The sequence below is a fragment of the Trachymyrmex septentrionalis genome, unplaced genomic scaffold (genome assembly GCF_001594115.1).
Source record: "Trachymyrmex septentrionalis isolate Tsep2-gDNA-1 unplaced genomic scaffold, Tsep1.0 scaffold32, whole genome shotgun sequence".
NCBI classification, from domain to species: domain Eukaryota; kingdom Metazoa; phylum Arthropoda; class Insecta; order Hymenoptera; family Formicidae; genus Trachymyrmex; species Trachymyrmex septentrionalis.
In genome coordinates this window covers 124813-136534 of record NW_017305485.1, presented here as the reverse complement: position 1 = coordinate 136534, position 11722 = coordinate 124813, and the positions used below count along the sequence as shown (strand labels likewise).

At 34.7% G+C, this 11722-nt stretch overlaps 1 protein-coding gene across 9 annotated transcripts in view; it reads left to right on the top strand.

Annotated features, from left to right (window-relative positions):
• LOC108749939 overlaps positions 1–11722 on the top strand; it is a 72202-nt gene that overhangs the window by 42511 nt on the left and 17969 nt on the right. For all 9 annotated transcript variants that reach the window (XM_018488991.1, XM_018488987.1, XM_018488992.1 and 6 more), the window contains 5 exons: positions 361–617; positions 1125–1523; positions 5095–5348; positions 7209–7320; positions 10421–10575. In XM_018488991.1, the coding sequence (XP_018344493.1) occupies positions 361–617; positions 1125–1523; positions 5095–5348; positions 7209–7320; positions 10421–10575 (1177 nt within the window). The remainder of the gene's footprint in view (positions 1–360; positions 618–1124; positions 1524–5094; positions 5349–7208; positions 7321–10420; positions 10576–11722) is intronic.

The window sequence follows — 11722 nt, the reverse complement described above, 5'->3', positions numbered from 1 at the left end:
AAAAATATTTATTTATATTTATTATAAATATTTAGTCTATCTTGTATAATAATATTTTGAATAAAGCTTTATATAAAATATATATAAAATATTTATGTAACATTTCAAAAAACTAATAGCAATAAATATTTATCATAAATATTCTGTGCTGTCTGGGATAAATTTTCAATTCTAGTCTTACAGAGATTATACATTTGATACATCTCTAAGACGATCTTGAAATAAGTACCAACTCTGAATACCGATCTAACGTCTCACGATTTGTCATATTTATCTGAAATGCTACTCTGTATACTATGTTCTCTATACATCACGTAATCGTCTGATTAATGCTTTCTCTTGTGTGTTCCGCGGGAATAGTTTCCGAGTTCGCTCAGGAGTTGGGCGCTGCGATGGAGAGCCACTCGGCAAACGTACGACGTCTGGTTGACGAATTTCGCGGTCGATCGGGCGACTCAAGAATTGATGCCGGTGGTATGCGACGAGTTTGGGAAAGTTTGCTGCGGCAGGTTGAGGCGGATGCAGCTTCCCACCTCGATTTGGCCGCGGTGCTGCAGCAGCAATTGTCGAGGCCCACTTTAGAGGCGAGCTTCCACCGAAAGCTGCAATCTAGAAAGGTGAGCTTATCCACGTGTTCTCCACGAATGTGTTTTCTCTGTGCAAGCTCATGTAAGTTTAATACCTACGCTCATTTATTATACATTATTGTAACTGAATTTGCGAATATTGATAATATTTCAAAATAATTTCACATAGATAACAACAACTCATTATATACCCGCTTACGATTTGTCTATCTTTCCAAGTATTCCTTTTACGTGATGATGTGTTAACCATCAGTATCGCTATTCTGCGAAATTGCAATTGCAATTTCAAACTATTCAAAGACGCTTCAATCGCTCTCCTCTCGTTGCTCAGATATCGAGCCACGAGAGGAGACAAGTTCGCTGCAATTGACGAACGTGGCCAGCGAAGTTTCCCAAGCGATCCACTCGATTATTTGATTGCGACAATACGCGAATGGCATTTCAATCATTTCAATCGGACTGTGTTTGCTTTCGGAGCGCGCCGTCACCTCATTCCTCGCACCGTACGCGATCTACATCATATATCGTGTCCCTCAGGTATTCGCCCATCGTGATGCTTACGAGCAGGTAGTTATCAAGACGGAGGAGAAGTTGCAGCGTGCCAGATTAGATTACAAACGCACCTACGCCGCGTTGCTAACCAACGAGGCCGGCGGCGGCGCCGAACAGGAATTGAAGCGCGCTTACTTAGAGTCGCACAACGCCTACATCCTCCAGCTACGCGCCACGAACGCTATTACCGAGCGCTATCAGTTCCATTGTTTGCCAGGGCTGCTGGGCGAGATTGCAGAGGTCTACGAGGAACTTTGTGGATTGGCCTGCAAATGCGTTGCCGGGATCTCGGACGGTGCCGGAGAGCGATCCGGCGAACAGGCTAAACGTTACCAGATTGTAGCCAAAGAGGCACAGGCGGTTATACCGTCCAACGATTTGCAGGTATCACGGAAGGAATTTTGATTTTGATCAAATATCTATCGAGAAATGTAGAGTTAGATGCAGATCTGGAAATAATTTTGTTGGAGATTCAAAATAATATCGCAAACTACAGAAATCGAAGCCTTAAACGGTCTAGCTGGATCTTAAAGGCTTCTATGATTCTGTGTGGATTTATACACTACGTATGTAGTCCTTTTTGAAACGCGCGCCGAAATGATTTTTCGGTCTTGAAACGCGAATTCTAATAAACTACCGCAGTAATATCACGAGTTAAAATTGACTAGCAATTTTAACAATTTTTTCGAGGAGATCCCGTTTGCCTACAAATCGTTTGCCTACAGCTCTATTGCCTACATACACTTTTGCAGACAAATAAAAATTTTAGAAACAGAGCCTACACTTTAATGCTACTTAATTACTTTTGCCTACATTATTATGGCCTACAGCTCGATTACCTACATGCATTATTGACGTGCAAACGAACTGTCGGCAAAAGTAATGTAGGCAAACGATACTGCAGGCAATCGATTTGTAGGCAAAAGCAGTTTTCTCAATTTTTTTATGCTTTTTCGCATCTTCGAAATGATCTTAATTATGCTGAGTGACATATTAAAATCTGTAAATAATTAATTCTTATCGTGAAAAATATTATGCATCAAAATAATATATAAGAAATTCAAGCATGAACAATACTGCCAAAGTTTTCGTTCTAGCAATCAACACGGACTACATAATTATTTTGACATACAGATCGGCAAAATTCTTTTTAGAACTATATAACTAAATTTTTAGATACTTCAGCAAAACTCTATTACTGTATAAAGAATTACAAGGGATAGGACTTTTTGTCCTAAAGTCGTCAATTTTATTCATTTGTACGAAAAAAAAACGGGTTTGCTGAATCTCTAATCTAAAAATATAACTAAATACAGATCTGAAAATAATTTTATTGGATCATTAAAATAATTGTGTAGGAAACAAAATTATCTTCAGATCTGTTATTTAGTTAAATTTTTAGATACTTCAACAAAACCTTCTTCCTACGTATATTCGCTTTTTGAAAAGAATTATTGAATTCGTAAGACATGAGAAATGGAAAACATAACACTCAAAAAAGTGATCTTGTAGTTATAGCGAAAATTATCTAAGTACGAAAAATTAGCTCAAATAGATACATTTCCAGTAAATATTGCCATATTGGATATACATTGCATGTAATCATATATTATAGATGACAGAGATATGTAGAATTTAGATTTGTGCTATAAATTCTATGCGTATGATACATAATTTTCTATCAGATACAAAAAACAGCGATAATTCTAGCTGGAGCAGCAAAATATTTTTTTATGCGTATGGGAAACGTATACTTTCTTTTTTTCTTCTTTTTTATTTCGCTGCGATTTAAAGTGTTCCATCATGATAAAAAGAAAATATTTTTATTTTGTTGAAACAAATAATGCAAGAAACTTGTCACTATTTTTCATTAACTCGGGAATAGTCACCTAGGATATTTTTACACACTAGTAGCAAAAAAAGGTCAAATGTAAAACACGATGTCATTCCGAACGTGTCCAACAATCTGTTGACGTGTAAACGTTTCTTCCTGTCGGTCCGGTAATTCTCAAATGTCTAAGCCAATACCTACCATAATTGCACAAGAATTCACTCGATTTGGTAGGAATCACCATTCCAAATGCGATCTGGCATGAAATAATTGCGGCAAGTTTTTATGTTAATCTAACGATGTGTAACAAACGATGAAAGATGATAAAAACATATATAATATAAGTTATGTATCCACTAAAGATAGTTCCGTTGAGAACCGAAACGGAAGATTCTTGTGATTTGTAACAATATATTCTTTTGCACCGATAACGTGCTTGGCTCATTTAGCCCTTATACGAATTTATTATTGAATTTATCAGTTCGCTGAGCCTTTAAAGTTTTGTAATTTTAATTTCAAATGTAAAATATTGTTTTGTATGTATATTGTTTAACATACTTTCTTTCTTTTTTAATAACTATTCTTTACGAATTTAATAACTATTCTTTAAATATGCAACTCCATCGAAAATCCGCAAAAAATTATTATATCAATTAAAATTTTTATTTTTTTTAATACTATCATAATAAAAGCTAATAATTAACGTGCTTACTCCGTGTTTAATATTTATTTGGTTTCTATTCACTTTCTTCAGAAATTTGTGAGTAAATCCATATCCATAATGTTCTCAAATACTAATAAATTGGAAAATCACAATAATATACAACAAGTTGGTAATAATAGTGACTTTAATTGAGATATAAAAACGTCAAGTAATCATTTATACAAAAAAAAAATCAGGTGACTACTCCCAGGTTAAAGCAATAGCTGTGGAACTTTCAAATTGGTAATTAGAGAAAAAGAAAAATAAGCAATTATCTCTAGCTTATCCTATTCCTCTTTCACGAGGTTAAATCTCTCGAATCGGCAAGCATCTACCGTGTCTATCTCGAGACTCGATACGTCAAGCGAAACCGATCGATCGCGCACAGATACGATGCCCATGACGATACGATTCCGGACATATTGATCACGCATAGCAAACAGATGTACCGAGCGTATATCCAATTTCGGGTGAGGTGTCTGATGGTGGATTACGATCGTCGGTATTTCGAGAAGAGACACAGAATGAAAACAGGGCTGCCTGATTAAAGCCGGTCATATTCACTGTGAGGGCACGCATCAAGGATATTGGCCGCTCGAGATCGCCGCGTTTGTGTACGTTTATTCGCGTGTGTACATGTACGGTGAGTTAACTTGTTCGGCTGACCAAGCGTACCGATATTCACTGATTTGTCCTCCTTGAATCCGTCGGTCGGATAACAAGTTCTCGTTCAGAAATACCGGTTTGTCACTTAGGCCTGGATTTCACTGTTTGGTTAACTTGTAGTTATTCTTAATCTCACTTAACTTGATGATAATATAAAAATTGCATTTTTCTAGCTGTGATTAATCATTAACTGGTTTTATAGGTAAGTTTAAAAGTTACTCTCCAGACACAACATGCAGAAGACGTCTTTATGATATGATCTTTTGGATAGCTTTTAAATATGTACGTCCCAAAAGACGTCCTTACGATGTCTTTATGATGTTTTTTAGACATATACGTTGTCTGGTCACTACTATCAGTTTAATGATAAATATATAACCACAGTTAGAAAAATACAAATTTTACATTATCATCAGGTTAAGCCTAAGTTAACTAAGAAGATGAAAAACTGGGTTTTAAACGCATATTTCTATCTACATCGCAAGAGACTTAATCCAGTCGATTGATATATACGATTTGCAATGAAAAAATATATTAAAGCCACATAATAACATACATGTCTCACATAAATTTGCGAAACGTGCTACGGTTGCATTATATCATTCTATTTTCAATTTACTCGGTTATTTCGCTCGCGAATGTATTTTATTTTCGACGGCGTTTTACTTTCTTTCATTTTTGCGCTCGCCAGTTATAAGACGTAAATCAAATCGTCGCAAGTGGTAACGTATAACGCAAATGTAACGTTATTTAAGGCCTTGGCGCGAAACCTATCCGCGAACGCGACGCCGCGGAAGCCGCCGCGACGCCTGTACGTCGCGCCAGCACCACCCGAGCAGATACCGATGGAGAGAATCAGTCAAATACCCACACTCAGGGACGAACTGGTACCAACGGGCACCAGTACGCTCCCACTCATGGAGGATCTTAAACATGAGTACGATAGCCTCAACCAGGAAATAGGTCGTCTGCAAGACGCTCTGGACGCTCTCGTGCGGATGCAGCGCAAGTACGTAGTTATTTTTAATGCAATCGTGTATTTGTAACTCTGCAAATAACGAGCGTAACATCTCTGTATAACATAATTTTTCTAACACACATTGTCTGCCCAGAAATTTTTTTTGGCGCGTACGCACAGTAAAATTTTTATCATTATTACATAAATATATATATAATGAGAAATATGTATGATTAAATATGATTATTATAATAAATACTTTATTTTTACGAGTAGTGTGAAATGTACACTTTTTACTCGACGTTGTTCTAGCTATACTTATGTCATTAAAAATTTTATGTTAAATGATATTTAGCTTTTCACAAGCATTTTAAATAGTTAAGGTTCCTAGGTACAAATTTTAAATTATTAGAAAGTGGCTAAAAGTTTTACAAAGGTTAATAAATAAAAAGCATACAGCCACAGCTCAAGATGTCAATAAGTTCAATATTATTATTTTAACATGTAGACGTTTCGGTCAAGATTTGACCCTCTTCAGTACATAAATCCGTTAAGTTTAAACAAAGAACATAATTTTACTAATAACAATTTGACAGATAGTATAATTTTAATATTTCCTATTTTTACCAAATTAGTCCGACTCAATATAAGTAATTAAAAATTACATTTGGTTCAATCACAAATACATAATTCGAAGGATGATTGTAACATTCGCATGTACGCATTTTTTTATTTCTTTATCCGAATTATACGCAATCGTTTTCATTGGTCTGCGATAATAGTCGTCGAAATTCTATGGATAGAAGTCTCCTATATTTGCAAAGTTTTTCGTTATTATCTTCATATATAAAATGCAAAACAAGCCGCACGCGAAGAGAAACACAAGTACCAATTTCTATTATAACACAAATTCAATTTTTTAAGTGAGTTAATTGTTATCTTATTTTTTTTTGTATGTAAAGCCATTAATTTACTAAATTTGTTAAAAGAAAGATATTTAGAGACCTTTCTTAAACTTAAGGATGAATTTGACGAACTTACGAGTATCTCATTCCTAGGTACATTCCAAAACGTCCTCTTCGAGAAAAATTTTACTCGCAATATACATATAGTACATATATACTATAATATATAGAGTAAAATCTTCCTCGGAGAGGACATTTTGGAATGCAATCTTAATAACACCGGTTTTATGGTAGTCAACGTGTTAATTATATATGTAAAAAAAACATATTTCATTTTTGCAAATTTTTTTCTTTTACTTAGATTTTGCTTTATGTTTTACAACAGAAATTTTTGTTCCTGTCAAGTTTATAAGGATTTATTTCATGTAATTTATTACAACGTGAAAAATTCTTGTGAAATATTTTTGACGACAATATGTATAAATTTTGTTATTTTTACTATTATTGAATATGCATTTTCCATCAAGTTTTTGTTATACTGAAAAAAATTCTAAACTTTAATAAATAAATATAAAATAAGAAAAGAAGTAAATCCGCTCGATATTGTAAACGCAATAATTAAATGATAGGTCCAAAAAAAAAACGAGCAAAAGAAAGATTTTAATTTGAACTAGTATATTATCTCACAGTATTATTCATAATTAACTTATTCGGACCATTAATTTAACTTGACAATTATTTTTTTATTGAGTAAATATTTATTTACTGTAAATACATGTTTAACACTATTCGAATAAATATTCATTAAAATTTAGTACATTTTTTTCTCAATATACTCTCTACCCAAAGGATTAATCAAGATTGTTTCCTGACTTTCGAACATTTGTTAGCTTTATAGCTATATTTTTTAATCAGTATGGTAGCTCGCATGGAAATACGTCAGTTTTTTAATCTTTTAAGGTAAGAAAAATATGGACAAGAATTATTTTATCACTTCCCATTGCAGGAGTGCCGAGAGTAATCTTTACACGAAAGTAGCTGAGCTACAAGAAGATATTTCTCTGAAGCGTCTCGACCTTGGTGTTGCGCAACTGCGTCTAGCCGCGGTGCAAGCACAGGTAAGCACGTTCTTTGTTCCCTTTAGTTATAATCACCGCCATATTACGCAGCGTCCGTCGCACGTTTATTATTTATTCATCTCTAAGCTGGACATGCCATATTACCTTACTCATCCCGATGCAAAAAACATATTTATCATGCGCTTTTTAAAACGCAATCCCCCGAGCTGTATGCCATTTATTGCAATAGCAATTTATTGCATTGCAATACGATTCGTGAAAAATAAGATACACATCAAATGCGATTCTGTTATAAAATTCTCCTGTGGAATATAACAATATATGTTATGGAAACACAACAGTGGACACAAAATAAATAATAAATAAAAATTGTGAAGTGAGACTTCGGTTCAGTTCTATTAGAATAGTCCTATATTAAATGACTCAATGTTCATGAAAATGGATCAGAGGCATCTATCTTCCGAGTTCTCCCCACTTCATCCAATTTGTCCGACCACGCGTAGCATCGAGAGCCTCATCTATGTATATAGTACAGTACACAGGATGGATGCATCGGTAAAGAGCTACTACTCAATTGTTCGTTATTAACTTAAAGTGAAAATTGCACTATCCAGAATTGACAAAAAGGTCTGTTAAAACTAATGAAATTGCCAGTATTAATCATGTGTCTTCAGTAACTAATTAATGAGACAACATTGAAAACTGATAGTAGCGCAATATCACGTTTACAAAATAAATTATGTCACTTTATACAGCTATAAATATCACGAGCAAATCTAAATTCGTTTGTTAAAATATGTTGGCTAATTGGATTTGTCGTGTTTCCACGGGAAATTCAATTTTGTCAATGCGTTTCTAAAATAGATTATCTAAATACAACAGTGGAATTTGAGAAAGAGGAACGAATGTATATCGAAAAAAGGAATAATGCTGTGCAATCTGAATGGGATTAAATTTTAAATTATAGCTGATGAAGTAATTTCAGTATACGCAAATGGAAAAATATCGCGCGTGGTGAATTGTTTACGGTCTGCTCGCGCGCCTCGGGGATTTCTTGGTGTGTGTGAGACGTCGACAAATATGAACGGCACACTTTTTAAAAGTTTCCCAAGTAGGAGGCTCGTCTGTGGCCATTCACTAGCGATTGGTCATTCACTGGTACGCTTCAGCCTAAACACCGGATAAATACTGGCGCGCGCAATCGCGCGACATGCGCCTTCGCAACTGGGTCATCGGCGAGCACGAGCGTCTGAAAATCCATTTCTGGCCTCGTCGAGAGAGAGTCTGTCTATCCAGGTCAGGCGAGCAGGATCGTCGCTGTCTGACCGCGCGCTGCCGTTTTACCACCGCTCATCGTAATATCAAATCGTGATCGTGTCCAGTCTGAAGAATGGGATGGACTACGTTACGTACGCGAGTCGTTAGTATTTTTTCTTCTGGCGAATTATGGTTCCGAGCACGCTATTACTACCGAGGGTGCTACCGAGCTACTACTACAAGGGTGCTGCACGATCCAGTGGACTCGCTCGACGACTACATCACGAGCAGACCGCCCTGGTTGAAAAGTGCTTAACAGTGCTCCTGATATATCTATGATTATTAAGAACGTTAATATTTTATTATCCGGTGATATATTATTTCATAATGACACAATATTATCGTTCATCGATTTTCGTTGTATTTTAAATTAAATCTACGTGATTTTACGTTTGGTAATATTAATGAAAAGTAATTAAAACAATGTGTATTAATGTATTAATCAAGTTTATATAACGATTATTCGAGCGTAGGGAGACGTTGTGTTATTAAACGGATAAGGAGTTACTTATTCATTGTGAAGTCGAGCACAAAGAGGCTAATGTTACGACAGAGAACAATGGCCGAGTATATTCTCAATGACCATGGGGATCAATGAAAGTTGACATGCATGTATTGTCAATGAATATAGTTCCTACAGTTGAAAAACGGACGAATCGCAGTGATATCTCCATAGAAACGTTTCAACCAGGGTGGTGTATTGACGCATTCGTTTTCAGGTTAACGTGTTGCTAAGCGCGTATTGCGACAGAGATGAAACTCTTAATCGCTGAATTAAAAAACCTTATTGTTGTACCTTGTAGAAACTAGGAAAGTGCAATAATGCAGCTATAATCAGCATTTAAAAGCTTATCAAAGAATCGCATTTATGTTCCATAGATATTATTTTTTTGAGCAACACTAATAAGGAGTAACTGTCGTTCACGTTCAAATTTATATCCAGCAATTGTCGGTGACTATTTATCTCATTTGAAAGCCTCGGAATTTTTAATTGAAGGACATATTCGTCGAATCGCTATATCGTGCGTGAATAAAACATACTTAATCTCGTTGTTTTGCACGCGATGATTATTATCGATCAGATGGCATATAATATAAATAATAACTACGGAGGAGTCGTTGGGATAATACTTCCCACGTGGATATAGATTAAACTCACCCTGAGTCACGTGTATGTAGGGCTCGCTCCTTACTCATTCATAGGGATGTGTAAACACGCGAATTGATACGCAAAGAAGCATGTAATCATCGTCGTTTAAGGTGTTTGCGTGTGCGAACGGTAATGGACTTTTCTTTTATGCGTAAATTTATACAGAATGTTCTAGATCGCCTTTGGAATCATTAATTAATATCGCGAGCCCACATTTCCTTAATAAAAATTTCGCGTAGCGTAAAATATTTCATTCATAATTTGTTTGATTTCCAATGTTAATCATTGAAATAATTAAAACTCAAAGTAAAATTCCGTTAAGTTCTAATTTAATGAAATTAAATAAAAAGTAAAAAATTCTATTATTTACTAATCCTAAATTATTTTCGATTTCTTTTTAAACTTCAATTATTCGAGTTTTTTAGATTTTATATTTCAAAAAATAAAATTTTTCAACACTGGAAAGGTATTTCACATTTCATATTAAAATAATGCTAAATTTTTCCACATATTATTTGTTACAAAAACAATCACGGAAATATTTTACATGAAATAAATATATTATATCAGATATTTTTTAATTATTAAAAATGTGTCATACATAAAATGTGTATATGTAAGATGTGTGTGTATATATATATATATATTTATTTATTTATTTATCAATTACAGAAGGAACTTTTCGGAGGAGGCGAAGCTGGTCAACCGGATGGAATGACCAATCGGAAGATGTCAAACGGTTCAACCGGAAGTCCAAAGCTGAAATGGTTGAAAGCATTCAAGAGCCTAAAGACTAGTTCGCCCACGACACCACCGTTATCCGACAAGTGAGCTACTTATTTCCTTTCTACTAATACCAATTTCCATCACGTGCATGTCGCGAAAAAGCGCCGAAGTTTTCGACGCGACAGAGATGGTTTTTACCGGGCGATACCGGGAACTATATATTTGCTTTCTATATGTATTCTTTGATACAAATCCCAGAAATGAAAGAGGATCATTTTTGCTTTTCGAGTAAATCTGACACTGATTGTCTCATTCGTGTTTCTCTTTGCTAAACTTTGTTTCGAGACGCTCAGTAGAGAATAGCGCAGCTGGGATACATTCGTGGGATGCGCAAATTGAAAATTTTGTTAGCCAACATTGAAAAGAAGTAAAAATGACATATAGTTGTATAACTTGAAATTCTACTTCTAAAGATGTACTGCTAAAAAATAATTTACTCTAATTTTTCTTCTTACCTCTCAGTGTGTGTGTACGAGTATATATACACTGGGCAACAAAATTAACGCAACACCTGTTCACTCTGCAAAAATAGGCAAATTTCAAGATACAATAACTTGGTAAAAAATTGTCGTATAGGGATGTTTAAAAAAGTATTTTACAGGTAGAAATCTCTACTTTTCGGATCGCTACTTAAAAAAACGGTCTCATGGAGATTTCATGAAGTTACGCAAACATAAATGAAGATATATCAGACCTCAAAATTTTTTATGAAATTTGCGAAGCTCCATAGAATGGAATAAAAATTTTATACAAATGCGATTTACATCATTTGAAAGAGCTAATCTTTACCTTTAATTTGTTTTTTTACGGAGCTCCGTACAATTTTTTTTCATCGAGTTATTCAACATTGAATAGTCCTTTTGCTTCAACGTTGAATAACTCGATAAAAAAAAATCGTACGGAGCTTCGTAAAGAAATAAATTACAGGTAAAAATTCGCTCTTTCGAATGATGTAAATCGCATTTGTATATACAATTTTTATTCCACTTCGTGGAGCTTCGCAAATTTCATAAAAAATTTTGATATATCGTTTGATATATTTTGATATATTGTCTGATATATCTTCATTTATGTTTGCGTAACTTCATGAAATCTCCATGAGACCATTTTTTTAAGTAGCGATTCGAAAAGTAGAGGTTTCTACCTGTAAAATACTTTTTTAAACATCCCTATACGACAATTTTTGAC